We start from the raw sequence: 17,129 nt of genomic DNA on the forward strand, positions 1-17,129 counted from the left end.
AACGAATCTCGGAAGAACGAAACTCGAGACAACGAATCTCGGAAGAACGAAACTCGAGACAACGAATCTCGGAAGAACGAAACTCAAGACAACGAATTTCAGAAGAACGAATCTCAAGATAACGAATCTCGAGACGAATCTGGAGGAAACGAATCTGGAGGAAACGAATCTGGAGGAAATGAATCTGGAGGAAACGAATCTCGAGGAAGCGAATCTCGATGTAACGAATCTGTCTTGAGGGAGAACGAATCTCGAGACAACGAATCTCGAGAGAACGAAACTCGGAAGAACGAATCTCGAGATAACGAATCTGTCTTGAGGGAGAACGAATCTGGAGGAAACGAATCTCGAGGAAATGAATCTCGAGGAAACGAATCTCGAGGAAACGAAACTCCAGGAAACGAATCTCGAGGAAACGAATCTCGAGGAAACGAAACTCGAGGGAACGAAACTCGAGGGAACGACTCTCGTGGAAACGAAACTCTAGGGAACGAGCATTTTGTCGTCATGGGAGAGTTCAGGCCTAGGCCTCCAAGAGGCCTATTGAAGAGACGATCCACTCCTAGGAAAGATGCTTTCTGTATATTTGACCCCCCAAGCCTGGGATCTTCTCCACATCAGAGTTCCAATCCATCCCTCCTGCCCTCGAGTTATTGCGAATCTCGCAGTTCAAACGTTTCAACGCATGATGTCAAGGTAGAGGGCTCAACGCCTGATTTAGCGGAGTTCAACACCGCGAATGTCGAAGTGGATGAGTCCCCACCTGTTACAAACGTTGCGACAGATATACACGACACGAAGCTGCTCCAACCGACATCAGGCCACACCAGCGCCCAGTCCAGCCCCACCAATAAGCCTGAGGCCGTGTTTAGCGGCCTCAGAGCTCGCGCCCTCCCTCGACATCTGGGCTTACGAGTCGTGGAGTGCGTTACGGATCGTACTGCTGTCGTGGTCGTTCCGGACGCTGGCGCTCTACGAACATTGAAGAGTTTAACAGCACAGCTGCTGGGTGTTCCCATTGTGGGGATTTCCGAGGTTCATCGACTCTCACACGTATCAGAGCTGACCCCTAGCCGCCCTTCCCCTCTTTTCCAAGGGCTCTACTTCCACGTGGTGGGGCCGCTCGGTAAAACCTCGCCCTCAGCCAAACAGATCGCGGAGCTGGTTGTACTCGGCGGAGGCAGTCTCACCATCCCGAAGACCTCGCCGTTGCATTTGATCATGGAGAACGACAGTCGCCGGATGAGACAGTCAACTAACGGCCGCCGTTGTCTGCGCTTGGAGCCTCGCAAGCTGGTGGACTGGATTATTAGTAAGACTCAGCCAGCATTGGAGGAGGTCACGTGCAACGACAGCATGCTGAAGTGACTGCGATACCTTCATCGGCCAACTTTTTGTTTGTTATAGCATCGGTTAAAAGCCCACGAAGGGTCAAAAAGTCAGAACTGAGTCACCTTTGAAGGCCGCACCTTGACAGCTTTCGCAGCCAGTTTTTGTCGATCGTGAGTCTTAAAGTCAAAGGTGCAAGAATGTGCTTCTGGGTACCTGTGCGAAGCGCAAAATATGAAGCCACATTTGCACGCCAGACCTAGCACGCCGACCCGGGCGTTACAGACCCAGCATCGATTCCGATGGAGCTGTTGGGGTTTGTCCTCCGGAACATCCACAGGTAGTGTATTGGGAATCAGGGGGTCTATCACTGGGAGGGGAGCGACTTCTGGGTCGACGCGGCATGGCTCAGCCAGGGGCTGCTGTCGTTGCACATGGCTCTTGTAACACTTAGAACACATGTTGCAAGTCTCCCGGTTCCCAAAGTAGCCGCAGCCATTGGCGCACAGAACTGGTCGACTCTCTGGTGAGGGCTTTGGTTCACTCATCCAGTGAAATAATTCTATTTTCTACAGGGATATCGTCACACTACTTCCTCTGATGACCCTTCTGAGGTCTCTTCTTGTGGCTCTTCTTCTGGGATGTCTACGGTTCGTCGGGGCGAGCAACTCAGAATCGCCATTAATTCCATGGAGCCCACGTTGTCTAGCGTATTCACAGCCGGAAAGTAGAGAATGGGGGGAGTGGTTTCAAGTCCCTGTAGTTTTCTGGCCAGTCCAGATAGTTTGACCATCTCTTCCATGATTCGTGTGCTGTTGCCACTGTTGATAGTTTCCTTGGGCAGCTGGTTAAGGTCTGCCTTCATAACGGCTAGGTCCACTGTCAAGGGGTCAACGACTTCAGCGGATGATGCGCCTAAGCCCTTGGTGTACTTCGCCCCTGACATCTCTTCCAATTGCTTGGCGTCATCCTGGATGCTGTTGGACGCCTGCGACAGCTTCGACAGCCGTTCAGCTACCTGACCCTCCACTGTAAACATTTGGGTGGCGTTGACGCCAGTGAGATTGAGAACCTTGTCAGCTGTGGACAGAGGAGGCTCCGTAGCGTTCTTTCCAGCGGCCAAGGCTGCAGCGTTGCCACCAGCCGCCAGTGCTGTCTTTCCTGGTGTCAGAGTTGCTTGACCTTTCTGTGCTGGCGTCACAGCCCAGGTCACGGCTATAAACCATGTCCACTGCATTTGCCGCTGATAATTTGTGCACGTGACGATTTCTGGCGAATTTCCTTATGGCCGAGTCCAAGGTGATCGACGACTGTCAACGACACCTGCGTGAGTTCTCAGAAGTCGTTCCCGTAAGGTTCTATGATCCCCTGGCCGGCAACGTTGACAAGACCCTGATCCTTCGATTGATCCGGCTGGACCGGTCTCTGTTTGTTGGTGTTTACGATAAGGAGGTGGGAACTGGCCTAGACAGTCTGACGGTGGCGTACCCGTCAAAACACCACCCAGCAACTGTGCTGGTAGGGGACAAACAAGAGCTAGCTGCCAAGCTAGCTCGTCGTTTTAACAAGCCCGTGTTCCTCTCATGGAACCTAGATATTGTGGACCAGACACAAGTCGAGTCGAAACTGGTGTTGTTTCTGCAGTCGAACGTCGGTCACTCGTCTTCGTACACGTATTCATACTCGTCGTCTTCGTCCTCGGGGGAATTGGGGGCGTCTTCATCTTGGATAGGGGCGTCGGGCGGTGCATTGGAGACCGACAAACTTTCACTAGAGTCCTCTTCCTCCTTTTCTTTAGCCTGTGCCTCCTCTCTTGCCTTCTTCTCTGCCTCCTCCTTTTCTTTGGCCTCTGCCTCCTCCTTTTCTTTAGCCTCTGCCTCCTCTCTTGCCTTCTTTTCTGCCTCCTCCTTTTCTTTGGCCTCTGCCTCCTCCTTTTCTTTGGTCGCTGCTTCTGCTTTCGCCTGCATCTCTGCCTCCTTTTCTTTGGCCTCAGCTTCGTCTCTTGCCTTCTTCTCTGATTCTTCCTTTGCTTTGACCTCGGCCTCTTGCTTGGCCTTCTCCTCTGTGTCATTCGAATCCTTCAAGTCCGACGCCACCTTCGGTGCCTTCCTCTGCCGCTTCTGCGCCCTCACTTCTATGGAGAATCCCGCACGTTTCAGGGCAGGCCCTACGGCATACTCCAACACAGCCTCCTGATCCGGCTCCGCCAGCAAACTATGTAGCACGTCCACGCCCTCCAGCCCCGGAACCAGGGTCAGGGTTATGTCACGGTCGAGGGATGACTCTGAGTGGGAGCTGTTCACAGCCACCAGGTGGCAGGGGACTCCTGAGGATTGAAGTTTGTCGCTGAGGTCCAGAGCGCCGGCAAACAGCGCGCGCGGATCAAAACGATTGTGCACAATCGTAATATCAAGCGCTTGACTCTTGTGGTAATCATCAAGGAGATGGCCTGTCGCCGTAGTCAAAGCGGACAGGACGCTGTTCCTCACGCCTTCACTGTGCATGTATGGGCAGGATGCCTCATACTTTTCTAGCCACGGATACTCAGCCGGCAACGTGTGCGCACACGAGACTAGCGACGGCATCAACCACCCAGTACCCCAATGGAACAGGGACGAGAAGTCAGCACCAGGCGTCCAGAGGCCTCCCAGGAGCAGGAGAGCGTCTATCGGCGCCTCCAGCGGATCGAGTTGCATCATACGAGTCACGACGACTGCACCGGCGTCCACGGCCAGGACGGCTACGGGCTGGGGGGACGCTTCCCTGATTGCCGCAATCAGCGCTCTGAAGTCGCGGGCCAGAGCGTCAACATCGGTCCAGTGCTCACGTAGTCCGTCTAGGCCCTGTGAGAGGCCGTAGCTTTGGTGGTCGAAGCTAACCACGTCCATCCCGCGATCGTTGAGGTACTGCACTGCACTCGCTTCGTAGTCAGGCGTGAGGTCAGTCTCTTCGTCGATTATATACGTGGGCTGCCGGTCATGACGCAAATCACAAGCCTCAGCCAGCCTTTGCAGCCGACTGATCATGTCCGCCTTGAAGGACACCGGGGCTCGCTTGGAGAGGAAACTAGTGCGACCATCACCTTCCAGGCCATGGACTAGAACAGCAACCCCGCTTGGGTCTTCAACGGCCCACTGGTAGACTCGCAAATCGAATCCTGACGGCGCTGAAAACCGGTAGTGGTCGGGCCCTCCATCTAGCTGCAACGCGGTGTCAGCGGGGATAACTTCTAGCATGAAATTATCATTTCCAGTATCTTCTCACAAGTGGTTAAAAGTATCTCTGTAAAGGGTCTTCCAACCTTCAGTGGCTATGCTGGGCTCGTTCTCCGTGCTCACTGATTCATTGTCCACTATCTTCTCACTACATTATCAGTTCTCACTGGTCCACTATCTCACTACATTATCAGTTCTCACTGATTCATATACGCTGAGGTCTTAATCTCGTCTGGAATTTCAGGAATGGACACTTCGAACCGACTCTGGACCTGGTTCAGCATCTCACTATCCTCCTGCGAAGAGACAAAGGTAATGGCTAAACCCTTGGTGCCGAATCGGCCGGCACGGCCCACGCGGTGGAGGTAGGAGTCAGTGGTGTCGGGCATGTCGTAGTTGATAACGATGTTGACCCTCTCGATGTCGATGCCTCTTCCAAATAGGTCGGTAGCGACCATGATGCGCCTTTCAAAGTTCTTGAACTGCTGATAGCAGGCGATCCTTTCCTCCTGGTTCAATCCCGCGTGGATGGCAATAGAGGGGAAGCTGCACTCAACTAGCAGGGTGTTCAACGCCTTGGCTCTCTGTACGCTCTTGACGAAGATGATCACCTGGTTGAAGTCCAGACTATCCAAGAGGTCATTGAGCTTTCTGTTCTTCTCGGACTCTGTCAGCTTGCAGTAGTACTGTATAAGTCCATGCAACGTCAACTTGGTATCGTCGTCCACAAACACCTCCACGGGCTGTTGCATGAACTGTCGGCAGACATCTCGGATCTCGGATTGCATCGTCGCGGAAAACATCATCACTTGCTTTTTCCTCGGCGTTTTGATGAAGATATCCTGCACATCACGGCGCATGTCCATCTTCTCAAGGCATTTGTCGCACTCGTCTAGCACGAAGTGGGCCACCTTCTCCAGGTTGAGATGCTTCGCCCGCACAAGGGCAAGAACCCGTCCGGGCGTCCCAATAAGAATCTGCGGCACCGTAGTGGGCTTGGACAGCATCTCCACATCCTTCTGCATAGGTACGCCACCGTAGACGACCTCGCACTTCATATCAGGCAAATACTTGGAGAAGCGAGCGAACTCATTCTTGATCTGGAAGGCGAGCTCACGAGTGTGGGCGATACCAAGACACTGAACGGAGCCAGACGTGCCTGCGTCGTTGCTCAACTGATGCAGAACCGCCAGCACAAACACGGCAGTCTTACCCATCCCCGACTTGGCTTGGCATAGAATGTCCACGGCCGTAATGGCGTGGGGAATCGTCTCGTGTTGGACTTCGGACGGGTGTTCGAACCCCGCGTCACCGATGGCTCGCAGTAGCTCAGGTTTGAGGAAGAAGTCGCGGAACCCAGAGGCGTGTACGGTTACGTAGTTGCCTCGGCCGCCCTCCTCTGCAGCGTTCTCCTTCTTTTCGATTGAACCCTGGACGAGGTGATCCTCCTCCTCGTAGTCAACGAGATCCTGTTCTGGGTCCATGCTCGACATCTGGAAGGTGTAACTGGGCCTAGTGAGGGGTACTTACTGCTAAGCCGGAAAATGGTTAATTAGGGTATTGGGCAATTTTCATGAGTCCACTCGTCGTCATACCCAATGAAGTGCCCATGCAGATTCCTGTCCGGTCAGGAAAGAGGGCTTCGGCCCGGCACATCTGTAGAATTCCCAGAGCGAGCATCACAGCAGCAGCTCAGTGAGGAGCAATATTAGGCCACCAATGATGTAGCCTAACGCTACGTAGTAGGTGTACGCTTGCCTCCGTTCGCGAGCCTTGATCATTTGGGACTTTGCCAGCACCAGGTTTTCAACTGCGTCCTCAGATTGGGCCACGACTGTGTGACCAGGTCGAAAATGGCTCACTGCTCATCCCCATTTCTTGCTGCGCATCTAGCTTCTGCGCGAATGTTGATACGATGTCGGTGATTTCCAGTAATCGGCGTTGTACATCCATGACATCCGCGTTCGAATCCCGTTGAAGAGTTGTCATGATGAGTCGCCTCGCCGTCGTGACCTGTACACTCTCAACTCGTTCACTTTTAACGGGGGCGGTTGTCGGCGTGTCAATTGCCGGTGGTGTGTTGAATGTCGCTGCGCGTACAGCATCGTCGAACAGCTCTACTCCCCAACCGATCGTCTCGTCTGAAGGCTCCACCCTTTCACAGGTGTTTATCGGCGTATGCTGCTCCGGACGCCACCGAAACGCATCGTCGAGCTGGAATAATTCTGGCGGTATGCGAAATCTGTGTTCCCGCCGCAGATCCAGCTCAGCAGCGCACATGGCCTTAAACTCCGACACCGCCCTTTCATGCTCTCGGATATCGAGTGCGAACTGCTCCAGCGACTCGCACAGAATGCGCATGACGGGTACTCGCACACATTCGTCTGCGCGTAGCGTCCCAGGATGTGCCTTCAACGCCGAGAGCCTATCTCGTAGCTCCATAATGTGCTCTCTGCGTGTGTAGTCCACCCAGACACATACAATGCAAAAGCCATCTTTCCAGGCCCCTTACTCCTAGCGAGCAGAATCTCACGCCACAGATTCTCGCTGAGCTTTACAAAAACAACCTGCGGAGGGACGAATCCCTCTCCAGCTGGAGTCTTTGCTGTGCTTTTCCAGAACTCTGAGGTTCGGTCCATCCAAAATCTTGCAGCAAAAACCTCCAAAATGGAGAACGACCCCCTCAATGTGCTCCCCACTCCAGCTCTGGTAAAAATCTGCCTGCTGGCTGGCCTCACCAGCACGATGCGCCTTTTTTCTACGTGCAAATCGGCACTCGCTAGAAGTCAGGACGAGCGCATCTGGTTTGAGGCTTTTGGCCACGATTTCCCCAGTTCCCTCCAGGTTATGCAAGGCAGCTGGCGACGAAAGGTCCTAGGCCTCGGCAGGTGGCATCTGATTTGGAAGGAGCAGCAAGTGCAGGTGTCTGCGGTCTACAAAGTCCTCTCTCGTCGCTCGTCTTTCTCCATGGACACATCCGTCTCCGCGTTCAACTACATTTTAGACCAGGACTATGAGAAAGCCGTGAAGGTCGGAGCCGATTTGGTGGAAGCGTTTCAGGATAAGTATCAAATCCTGAATGCCCAAGGTTTACTCCGACGAAGCCCTCATTGCTACCCCCAGATGATGAAGCGTAGAATATCTGGCTGGCTACCTCCAACATTGGACCCGGCCAGCGAGCCGCTGATGAAGCGAATAAACTTCTCGCCTTCGACTTCTGGGAATTTCCTTGGGCGAGTAAGGGATTCGCAACTTTTCGTGGTGAGTTTCCCGCCGATTAAGGTGGTGGGAGCGGAGGCGGGCTTCTGGTCTGTTGCGGTTATCGGATTTCTTTCGCCAAGGACCAACCAGATTCGAAGTGTAGTTTGTTTTCCTTTAGAGGCGGGTGACACAATCACCTGTTTCGACTCCTTGGCCGGCCAGGACACTGAAGCCCCACCCCTGATCGCCGTGGGCACATCAGCTGGCGATGTCTTCGTCACGGCGCAGGCAGGCACCGGACTTCCTGGAGATTCGAGACTTACGAACTCAGAAGGCGCACCTGTGTACGGCGAATCATTCTTTCTACAGAGGTTGAATTCGAGCCCCAGCGTTGTCGACGGAGATCCACTGTCAACGCTCCCCATTGGGTTTTCGAGCGCCTTGGCTTCCTCAATGGCAGCCTCTGATGGCGTGGGCTTGGAACTGGTCTTCAGGGCTGATCGGTCGTCCATCAAGCGCGTTTCTCTGGGGCCCAACCACGTGTTCGTTACTGCGACGTTTGACGAAGGCCAAGGACTGGCAGTCGTGTGCACGAGATGTGCCGATTCGGGGGTCCACTGGTCGTTGGTGGACGGAATACTCAGCACCACTAGCGCCTCTCGGACGCTATTCTGTCCCCTCCCGAACGCGTTCCTACTGCCTAGCGACAATTTTCTTGAGGTCAAAACCTGTTCATCGGAGTCTCTTCACGACTTCTCGCAGTTCTCGACCTGGACTCCACCCTGGCCTCTGGAAGGGCACATTTGGCTGTCTGTGCCCACAACCCTACGCCTGCCCTTCTCTAACAACATCCTGGGGTTGGTGCCCATGGGACTTCTGGAAGGGTCGTTCACTGTCGCCGTGATCGTTCACAATTACGTTCGGATTGTGTTTGTTACCTCAACAGGACTACATCGAGGCCATCAGTTCACTTGCCGAGCCAGAGGCATCAGTGAGCGTCACCAGTCAGGACCTGTCTACTTGTGGGCAACAGACAACCTAGGGCGTCTCGTGGTTGTTGACGGCTCTAACACGCTTTCAGTCTTCTCGCTGTTGAAGAGAGTGCGACGAATCTGCACCGTGGACCTCACCCAAGAAGAGCCCTGCGCCACAATATCTCGAAGCACCTCCCCGGTGAAAGCCCCCCCAAAATCACCAGTCACGCCCGTGGGCTCAAAGCAGGTGGACCCCCCCAAGGAGAACGATTTTCCCAGCTTGCTAGGATCGGAGAAGCTCACGCCCTGTGCGCACGTCGGTTGCTGGAGCCGCCCTCCTGAGAGCATCACCACTCCTATGAGCAACCAGGCGGAGCGTTCTCCACCGGTGTTGAGCTCACCCATCGACAGGTATGACTTCACCCACTTCACAGGTAACCCCACATCGCTGGGAGAGGAGCAACAAATGGCCTTCGCTATGCAAGAGAGCCTTCGGGACGCAAACGCCAGAGCTGTCATTCAATCTGCGAACCTGGCGCCTTGGAGCTCCGATAGGTACGTCTCCTCTTGTCTCGAAGAGTTCACTGGAACCCCAGTCCGAAGAAAGAAGCAGCTGCTTAGCCAACAAGGCTGCTTCAGCCACGTTGCCTCCTTTGACTCCAACGGCCGGCGACCTCTTCTTCAGAACGTATGGCTGACAGGTGACTCTATCTGGGTCCAGTATAGGAGTCATCCCACTGTACAACGTTGGGTATTTGGACCACGTGACGTATCAGATGAGTTGGCGTAATGAGATTGTCAAGTATATTCCCGCATGCCGTAGCTTAAATAGAAAAAAAGTCATCGATGAGATGCAGATCTACATTTTGACAGTCTCGTTTCTCTAGCTGATTTGCAGTTGATGGATGCTCTTCCGCGATGCCAGTGTCCAAATATGGCGAGACGAGGCTGCTCCTGTAACAGATTATTCCAACGGAAGTTGTGGATGTGTTGCAGAGGCAACAGTTTTTGGCGGCTGCCTCTCCTTCTGATTTGGTATCGGTGAGTTCGCCAGAAGTTCGCCTTGTCGCCTGTTGCGCGCATTGTCGCCTGTTGCGCGCATTGTCGCCTGTGAGCATGCTGCGGAACAGGAGCCTCACAACCGGCAACTTGAGGAGAAGACTGTCCTCCCATATGGCGGACGACCATCGTACCAAGCCATTGGCTAGAGAATACGGTCTATATCCCACATACCCTAGCTTAAATAGAAAAAAACAATGTCGACGAGCTTGAAATTGTACGGGTGTTTCATCGATGAGAAGACTCAATGTCTGATGTACAGCGTACCGTGTCCTCTCCCTTTACTCAATTGTGCAGAAGATCTACTTTTTGACTTCCCCATTCCTCTAGCTGATTTGCAGTTAATGGATGTGACTCTTCCGCCCGGTGATAAATGGGCCAGTGTCCAAACTATGGTGAGACGAGGCTGCTCATGTAACAGATTATTCCAACGGAAGTCAATTTCAAGGAGTTGCTGCTGGTAATGGCCAGATTCAACCATGTCTGTACCCAGTGCCGACCAGGCTGGCCGGAAAGAGTTGTGGATGTGTTGCAGAGGCAACTGTTTCTGGCGGCTGCCTCCCCTTCTGATTTGGTCTCGGTGAGTTCGCCAGAAGTTCGAAACAGAGGTTCTGGAGTGCGATGATTGCCTCACACAAATGAAGCATACCTTCGAACGGGTGTTAAACTCCGAACTCCTTGGGTTACATCTGCTGATGACCGAGGAAGATGTTGCGCGCATTGTCGCCTGTGAGCATGCTGCGGAACAGGAGCCTCACAACCGGCGACTTGAGCGAGAAGACTGTCCTCCAATATGGCGGAGGGACCTCGACCGTTCACGCAGAGACCTCGACCGAACATTGCACCCTCCGCCGCCGTCACCCTACTATACTGACGACGACCCTATTCAGGAGGGGCCCGACTCAGACACGACCATGGTACCAAGCCATTGGCTGGAGAATACGGTCTATACACAAGAGTACTTGATCCATGACTCCCTCCCCAACTGCTTTACCCCACCAGGACGAGAAACGTACCAAACTGCGTGCGCAGTACACACGACCCCAAAACTCACGCCTTCCCCAGAACTTACGCCTTCCCAGTTGCCGATAACCTCGAGCCCGTTCGATCTGATGGCCGATGTTCTCGTAGAGGCGATTACCGCAGCATTGCTGTTTCTTCCGTCGAAGGCAACGAGATCAGAAGTGAAGGCTATAGGGGTCGAGCATCGTCAAGTCGGAGTCATCGTACGCTGGCCATTCAAGTAGGGAGTCGTAAGCTACGCTCTGAATTGTTTTTCCGGCCTTACGCGTCATGGCTCTGGCACTAACGTTTTTGTTCATGAGCAACCTGCCAATATTCACGGCACTCGAAGTTTCAGCACGCAGCCAATGAGTAGAACATATGCCCTCCGTTTCAGCACGCAGCCAATGAGTAGCACACACACGCGCCCTCCCTCTCCAAGCTGGACTGTAGGCCTGTATGAAACGTGTGCTCAACCAAGCTATCTTCGACGGACCGATGCACGCAGCAGGTGACGGTCTCTGCGTTGCAGTTAGTGGCGAGGCGGAGACTGCTCTTCGACGTGACCGAAGGGGGGCCCAGCGAGCCCTCATTCTTGTACAGCTGGCTCAAAAAAGTGTAGAGCGCGTTCTGCACGGCTGAAATAGGAAATGGCTCGGCTCGAATCTCGCCTGGGGTGTGGACCTTCAGATTCCATGAAGGCCCAGCTTGCTTTAGGGTTACGTGTCCCTGTTCTCCGAGGAATGTGAACTCACGAACGGGCAGCGCGCGCGTATGAGCCACAACAAAAGTCACCGCGACTAGCCCGGACTTGCTCTGCAGCTGAAATATACCTGACAGGCGCGCGGCCTTCCCGTTCTCATCCAGAGGTCCAGCCCTACAGAACACGGACGCGAGGTGAGCGTCGTCAAGGGCAAAGGAGACGGTTCTGAAGACCTTGACTGTCTCGTGCTCCAGCGAGCTCTCCGGGTGACAGCTGAACGTGGCGCTGACGGAGTGCAGCTTTCCAACGGCGCCCAGACGAAGGCGAAGGGCAACAGCCACATCCTCGTAGGGGAAGAGGGACAGCGTGTGCCACGCCAGTCGGGTCAGACCCTTCAACTGGCGCCGCTCGTTCTCGTTTGCAAAGCGCTGTAGCAGTTTTCGGGGCTCTGCTTGCACGTAGCGGATACGGTCGCTGAGCACGCTGAGACCTCGACGAAAGCAGGCCTCCACGTGGTCTACCAATGTGGACTGCTCGGTGCACAGGACGACCGCTGCGATTCCAGCCTCCACGCAGTAGTCAAGGAACGCATTCGATTCGTCAAAATGCTGCCAGGCTAGGTCTTCAGATTGACCAACCAGCGAAGCCTCCAACGCGCGATAATTCTGTCGACACGTCGCTGATGGAGTGCATATCGCCACAAGCTGGACCTTGGAGTCCATTCGCAGCATTGGTAGAATCATGCGTCCGACTTCATCCTGTATAATTGGTCCTTAGTAGCCTCACGCTGTAGCCAAGCACACCGAGACGGAAAGGATTAGTCTGCATTTGAATGGATCTCTCAATCTCCAATGCAGGCTGGTACCCAGGAACGATTTCCAACGCCTCGTTCGCGAATTCGAGGGCCTTAGGTAGATTATTCAGCGCCTTATAGCAGCTGGCGGAGTTTACAAGCACGGAAGCTCTGCAGCTTATTGGGCAGTATTTCAGATAGTCCCCAAAGAAGTTAATAGCGTGACCCAGTCGACCGGCCTTCATGCACGCCATGCCTGCGATCTCGGGGAACAAATCCCCCTCATGCAGTCTGAAGAAGTGCTTGTTTACCTCGTAGCAATCTCGAACGACATCATATTCTTGCCGGACGCCCGCACCGCTCATTGCGGCCAGTAGTGGCTTGCGGATCGATACGAACACCTCGGGGTCGTGACAGCTCAAACGTACAGTGGCCATAAGCTGGGCAATTGTCGCTGTATCTGTCACCGCAGGCTCCGTCGTTAGCTTGTGGATCCGAAGGAGGCTGTCTGGGACGAGGTAGTCGTGCATATCACATATAGATTGTGACATGTTCGGAGTGTCCCCCAATCCATCAAAAATTGTGACTTGGAAGCAATCCTTGTAGGGAGTCACCACTGATTGCGATTCCGACCCCTCCCAGGCCAGCCGTATAGCGTGTAGATTTACCATGAACGAGAGCGACCCATGCACGGCTATGTGTGGGTCCTTACGAACAGTGAACTCCTCAGCATCGGGGTAGCCCTTATCCCCGACAAGCAAAAGGAACTTGCTTTGGCTGAAGGCCTTCATAGTCATCACGAATCGGATTGCACCCACAGGCACCGTGAACGACAACCAGCTGTGCTGCTGCACAGCGAGATTTCGGTAGTAGTTGAGAATGTATTGCACGCTGGGAGTTCGGAGGTGCTCTGGTAGGGGCACTGTAGGGGGCAGCTCTTCGATTACCGGCGGCTTCGACAGTACCGAACGCTTCAAGACGTTGGGACCAACAGCAGCCGACGGGGGGTATAATAGTTCCTGAGCGCCTCCATAGGGCAAGTAGAAGGACGTCTCAGTCGCCTCCATGGGGGGAAACTCGAGACATCGCCATCCGAACTTCAAAGACATGCGCGAAAGTACGCTGCAGTCTTCAGGGTCGGACTCTTCCTGGCTAGAGAACACCTTCACCGTACATTGCCGAACACTGCCCTCGGGACTAATTTGGAAAGCATCGGTGTTCAGTGAGTCAAAGACGTAGTTAGCGATCACCACGCAGGGTGTCCCAGGCCGCAGAGTCTCGCCGCTGATTCGGAGGTCCACGGCAACGTCAGAAGGACCTGAACACCCAGGGAGGTTGCAGTCCAAGCAAGCGAAGTCAAGCCAGCCAGCATCGATAAACTCTTGCATAGCTTCATGCTTGCTGACGAAGTCGACGTTAGCCTCGGCCACGTCGGTAAAGACAACAACAAACGGCCGTTCGGGCATACCGAAAGCGGCGAATAGGGGTTGCAGCTTGACCAGGTGGCGCAAGAAGAGATATGTGAACCGGCCGTGACCTGCTCCCAGTTCCAAGATATACACTGGGCCCTCTTTGTGCTTCGCGTAGTAGTCCTTGAGGAAACTGAATACTACGGTTGCGTACCCCTTGCACAAGCGAGAGTTGCTTGAAACAAACATCGGCACGTAATTGTGGGTCCAGGCTTCAAGAGCCATGTGCTTGTAGTAGTTCTCAAGTAGCGTCCATATCAACGACGATTGCATAGGAGTCTCATCCTCGAGTAAAACACATTGATCCTCCGAAACAACAATAGGGACTTCACCACCACCTGCTGAGACTCCAGCCATAGAAAATGCACGAATAGTGATTCATATAGGGGGGTGTGTTCTGCTTTTGATTGTAGCGGTGTTTGGGAGACATTCTGCCACAATTGCCCAGCAAGTAATATCGACTTGATCCAAAAAGACACGACACGTAATATTGATCAGAAAATGACGGAATACGACACCGAAACGCGCGAAGTCCTCGAAGCGCTCGGCGTCGTACACCCTGAAGAGCACCACGGCACCATCGACCTTGATGGGTCCACACTGAGGAAAATCCGGCGACTGGCAAATGCGCGAAAGTAGGAAGGCGGTGCCAGAATACACAGAGCTCGGCGGAGGGCTCTAAGGCGGCTCCTCCGAGCAGAGATCGTGATTTCGGAGACTGAGCCGAACCCGATGGCATCGGCAGGCACGTCTCCATCCTCTGCCTACGCGAAATCTGGAGCCACTCAAACCCACAATGTGGGAGAGATGCGCAGGCAAGAGGGAACGTATCTAACCCGAGTGGCTCCTTGTGAATGCAACAACTGCATAGACTTCGCGAATGACGAGATTCTGGCGGATAAGTACTGGCTGAAAGGCGATACAGAGAAAGCCATCGCCATGTCTGATCCACGCCGCAAACGGCGCTGTCTGAATGGGCTCCTCCACCGTCCACCTCCCCCACGAGCCTTGGACCCTCCTCAGGCCAAAGGAGACGACTACGTAGGTCTGATCCAAAGGCAGCTGCACAGATGCAATGTGGACGACGTTCCGACCGGGGGTCAGATGAACGACATCAAAATCAGCGAGGAGATGCGAGCAACCGCAGCCCGCGTTGGGCAGACACTGGGAAGCGCCGCTTGGACGGCGGAGGTCGTCTTTGTTTCGTCCGGGTCTGAGGTGGTGAAGGGGGCATTTTTTGAGAGTCGTCGAATAGCACACCTGCTAGACATGTTAGGTGTGGAGTATTTTAACGTTGACATCGCTTCGGCTACTGATCGAAAGGGTTGCGTTGAGGCACTGTGCATGGAAGCGTGGACTCGGGAAGGGCTGCTTCTGAACGACATCTCCAAGATCAGACAGGGGGCGTCCAACAAGGCTGTCTGCCCTCAAGTGCTGGTTGACGGAGTCCCCGTTGGGACCTTTGCCGATCTCGAGACGCTTTACGAAGAAAATGACCTCAGCTACGTCCTCAGACGGATGGCCTGCCCCCATTGTCTAATGCAACGTACGGACAAAGCGAAGTTTTGTCCTGCATGTGGGGTGACGTTCAACGAGATCGTGTCCTTGAAGAGACTGGATATTCCCCAACTAGTGGCGTTTTGCAGGGCAAACAACAACAACCCAGGCAAGGTCACCACTCCTCATATGGTGCAGCTGATGGCCTACCGATACCGTCTAGGAATCGAGAACTACAACGAAGCCGACTTCGACTTCGGACAGGAAGCACCTTCAATATCCATCGGTTTCGCTACGCAGATTGATCTCGGCACTATTAGCCGGACTGCCGTGGAGGAGGTCACCAAGGAGGAGGCAAAGGAGGAGGCTAATGTAGTGGCTCAGGTTCAGCAGCAACCCGCTTCGTTTGCGGACCTGACCACGGCTTTCCGAGCCGAAATGATGTATGGGCTGGCGGTGAAGCCTGCGCACTTGGAAACCAAATCCCCGGCAGGAAAGCGATCGACCACCACTCGACATGCGAGACACGGCCTAGGGCGTTTACGAGCCAAGAAGGGCTTACGGGAGCGATCCAAGGAAAGACTTCGGAAGTAACTTTACGAACGTTTTTTTAATAGCCTCTGTTTCATACGCGACACGAGCTCGACCGCTATAGAGACAAGAGTGATCAGTGTCAGCGCGCACAGCGGGAGGGGCCATAGTAGAATAAACGCACTGTTAGCCGCGGCAGCCCAATGGTTCCCCAACCAGGAGTCCAGCGGTCGATACAACATCGCAAGCACTACTGTGTGACATGGGCCGTAGGGACTCACAGAGAAAGGTGCACCAGTGGATACTGTCATCGGGCGACCGAGATCGGATCACTCGCACGGTGGCCGCAGTCAGCGTCAGGTGCGCCACGGCCATGCCAAGCACCAGGGGGTCCAACAGAACAGAGTATAGTGCCATAATTCCGCAGTTCTCAGATGATTGAAAAGTAAGCCAACTGTGGGTGTCTTTTTGACAGATACGTGATTGAGCTCGGTTTCGCATGTCTGCTGGTGCTCGTTGCCATTACTTTTGTTCGGGGGAAGAGACGCAACCAGCAAATAGCAGATGAAGTGTTCGGAGCGATTCGTGGGTCTCTGGAGGCTCACTTCTCCGTGGTGGGCTGCACACCGAACGAGCCCGTTAAGGCTGTGGGTTACGACGCGTTTGACGTGTGGGCTTCAGGGCACCCGTTGATAAAGTACCTTCTCGTGAAACTCGACACGAGATCGCGGCAAGAATTCTGGGTGCGGTATCTTCTTTCTTACGTCTTCTCTCAGAAGGACTCTCTGCATGTCGAGGTCGAATTGGAAAATCTGCGAGACTCTTTTGCGTTGCTGATTCTGAAGAAAACCAAAGTCGCAAGTGCAGAGAAGCTTCATGACTCATTCGAGGGCCTCAAGTTCATGAGGCTCTCAGGTAACAATCTCCCAACTTCCTTGGCGGCCGTGGCAGACAACGAGCAGGTGTCAGCTTTCCTGACTCCTCAGGCAAACACATGGCTCGAAGGTCCCGTGGGTGCTTGTCTGCAGACGGCCTTTGTAGGCGATCTGTTGGTGGGATTCCGAACTCACGGCGGCAAGAACACCATCCAAATTGAACTTGACCTGCCTCAGGACCTTGCGTCCCTGGCGAGCCTCGTGAAGCTGGTGGTACACTGGGCTACGCTGGCGTCTGAACTCTCACTCAAAGACAAGAGCAAGAAACAAGTTCAGAAGGCACGAGCAAGCATTGCCGAGAAGGTGAAGGAAGCTGAGAAAGAGAAGGCCGAACAGGCAAAGCAAGAGAGGAGGCGGCAGCAGCGGCTGGCTGAGGAAGAGAAATACAACCGCATGTCCACCGCTGAGAAACGGAAATATG

At 54.1% G+C, this 17,129-nt stretch overlaps 10 protein-coding genes across 18 annotated transcripts; 5 read left to right on the forward strand and 5 right to left on the reverse strand.

The window, feature by feature from the left end:
- Positions 1–507: 507 nt before the first annotated feature.
- KVP18_003544 (uncharacterized protein) lies at positions 508–1,368 on the forward strand (the record flags this gene model as incomplete). Of its 2 annotated transcripts, none has more annotated exons than XM_067955369.1 (1): positions 508–1,368. In XM_067955369.1, one exon carries the CDS (start codon positions 508–510, stop codon positions 1,366–1,368), a length of 861 nt encoding a protein of 286 aa, XP_067808286.1. The 2 variants fall into 2 exon arrangements, with proteins under 2 accessions (XP_067808286.1, XP_067808287.1); XM_067955370.1 differs by having other exon boundaries at positions 669–1,368.
- A 544-nt stretch (positions 1,369–1,912) lies between these two features.
- KVP18_003547 (uncharacterized protein) lies at positions 1,913–2,566 on the reverse strand (the record flags this gene model as incomplete). The annotated part of the gene is made up of 1 exon (XM_067955374.1): positions 1,913–2,566. The coding sequence occupies one exon, from the start codon at positions 2,564–2,566 to the stop codon at positions 1,913–1,915; it is 654 nt and encodes a 217-aa protein (XP_067808291.1).
- A 418-nt stretch (positions 2,567–2,984) lies between these two features.
- Positions 2,985–4,565, reverse strand: KVP18_003541 (uncharacterized protein; the record flags this gene model as incomplete). Its single annotated transcript, XM_067955363.1, has 1 exon — positions 2,985–4,565. One exon carries the CDS (start codon positions 4,563–4,565, stop codon positions 2,985–2,987), a length of 1,581 nt encoding a protein of 526 aa, XP_067808280.1.
- A 24-nt stretch (positions 4,566–4,589) lies between these two features.
- Positions 4,590–6,037, reverse strand: KVP18_003548 (uncharacterized protein; the record flags this gene model as incomplete). Of its 2 annotated transcripts, XM_067955375.1 has the most annotated exons (2): positions 4,590–4,692; positions 4,746–6,037. In XM_067955375.1, 2 exons carry the CDS (start codon positions 6,035–6,037, stop codon positions 4,590–4,592), a joined length of 1,395 nt encoding a protein of 464 aa, XP_067808292.1. The 2 variants fall into 2 exon arrangements, with proteins under 2 accessions (XP_067808292.1, XP_067808293.1); XM_067955376.1 differs by lacking the exon at positions 4,590–4,692 and having other exon boundaries at positions 4,742–6,037.
- Positions 6,038–6,223: 186 nt separating this feature from the next.
- On the reverse strand, positions 6,224–6,986 carry KVP18_003543 (uncharacterized protein; the record flags this gene model as incomplete). Of its 2 annotated transcripts, XM_067955367.1 has the most annotated exons (2): positions 6,224–6,378; positions 6,407–6,986. In XM_067955367.1, the coding sequence occupies 2 exons, from the start codon at positions 6,984–6,986 to the stop codon at positions 6,224–6,226; spliced, it is 735 nt and encodes a 244-aa protein (XP_067808284.1). The 2 variants fall into 2 exon arrangements, with proteins under 2 accessions (XP_067808284.1, XP_067808285.1); XM_067955368.1 differs by having other exon boundaries at positions 6,363–6,986.
- Positions 6,987–7,211: 225 nt separating this feature from the next.
- On the forward strand, positions 7,212–9,509 carry KVP18_003545 (uncharacterized protein; the record flags this gene model as incomplete). Its single annotated transcript, XM_067955371.1, has 1 exon — positions 7,212–9,509. One exon carries the CDS (start codon positions 7,212–7,214, stop codon positions 9,507–9,509), a length of 2,298 nt encoding a protein of 765 aa, XP_067808288.1.
- Positions 9,510–9,975: 466 nt separating this feature from the next.
- On the forward strand, positions 9,976–11,025 carry KVP18_003540 (uncharacterized protein; the record flags this gene model as incomplete). Of its 2 annotated transcripts, XM_067955361.1 has the most annotated exons (3): positions 9,976–10,173; positions 10,200–10,358; positions 10,387–11,025. In XM_067955361.1, 3 exons carry the CDS (start codon positions 9,976–9,978, stop codon positions 11,023–11,025), a joined length of 996 nt encoding a protein of 331 aa, XP_067808278.1. The 2 variants fall into 2 exon arrangements, with proteins under 2 accessions (XP_067808278.1, XP_067808279.1); XM_067955362.1 differs by lacking the exons at positions 9,976–10,173; positions 10,200–10,358 and having other exon boundaries at positions 10,417–11,025.
- Positions 11,026–11,173: 148 nt separating this feature from the next.
- On the reverse strand, positions 11,174–14,102 carry KVP18_003542 (uncharacterized protein; the record flags this gene model as incomplete). 3 transcript variants are annotated; one of them, XM_067955365.1, is made up of 2 exons in its annotated part: positions 11,174–12,241; positions 12,270–14,102. In XM_067955365.1, 2 exons carry the CDS (start codon positions 14,100–14,102, stop codon positions 11,174–11,176), a joined length of 2,901 nt encoding a protein of 966 aa, XP_067808282.1. The 3 variants fall into 3 exon arrangements, with proteins under 3 accessions (XP_067808282.1, XP_067808283.1, XP_067808281.1); XM_067955366.1 differs by lacking the exon at positions 12,270–14,102 and having other exon boundaries at positions 11,174–12,214; XM_067955364.1 differs by having other exon boundaries at positions 12,237–14,018.
- A 144-nt stretch (positions 14,103–14,246) lies between these two features.
- KVP18_003549 (uncharacterized protein) lies at positions 14,247–15,836 on the forward strand (the record flags this gene model as incomplete). 2 transcript variants are annotated; one of them, XM_067955377.1, is made up of 2 exons in its annotated part: positions 14,247–14,380; positions 14,408–15,836. In XM_067955377.1, 2 exons carry the CDS (start codon positions 14,247–14,249, stop codon positions 15,834–15,836), a joined length of 1,563 nt encoding a protein of 520 aa, XP_067808294.1. The 2 variants fall into 2 exon arrangements, with proteins under 2 accessions (XP_067808294.1, XP_067808295.1); XM_067955378.1 differs by lacking the exon at positions 14,247–14,380 and having other exon boundaries at positions 14,478–15,836.
- Positions 15,837–16,207: 371 nt separating this feature from the next.
- KVP18_003546 (uncharacterized protein) lies at positions 16,208–17,129 on the forward strand (the record flags this gene model as incomplete). Of its 2 annotated transcripts, none has more annotated exons than XM_067955373.1 (2): positions 16,208–16,218; positions 16,249–17,129. In XM_067955373.1, coding segments are annotated over 2 exons (892 nt in total), but the record flags the coding sequence as incomplete, so codon positions are not given. The 2 variants fall into 2 exon arrangements, with proteins under 2 accessions (XP_067808290.1, XP_067808289.1); XM_067955372.1 differs by having other exon boundaries at positions 16,249–17,103.

The sequence above is a fragment of a genome, assembly GCF_019968955.1.
Source record: "MAG: Porospora cf. gigantea A chromosome Unknown PgA_NODE_478_length_17129_cov_332.63, whole genome shotgun sequence".
NCBI classification, from domain to species: Eukaryota; Apicomplexa; class Conoidasida; order Eugregarinorida; family Porosporidae; genus Porospora; species Porospora cf. gigantea A.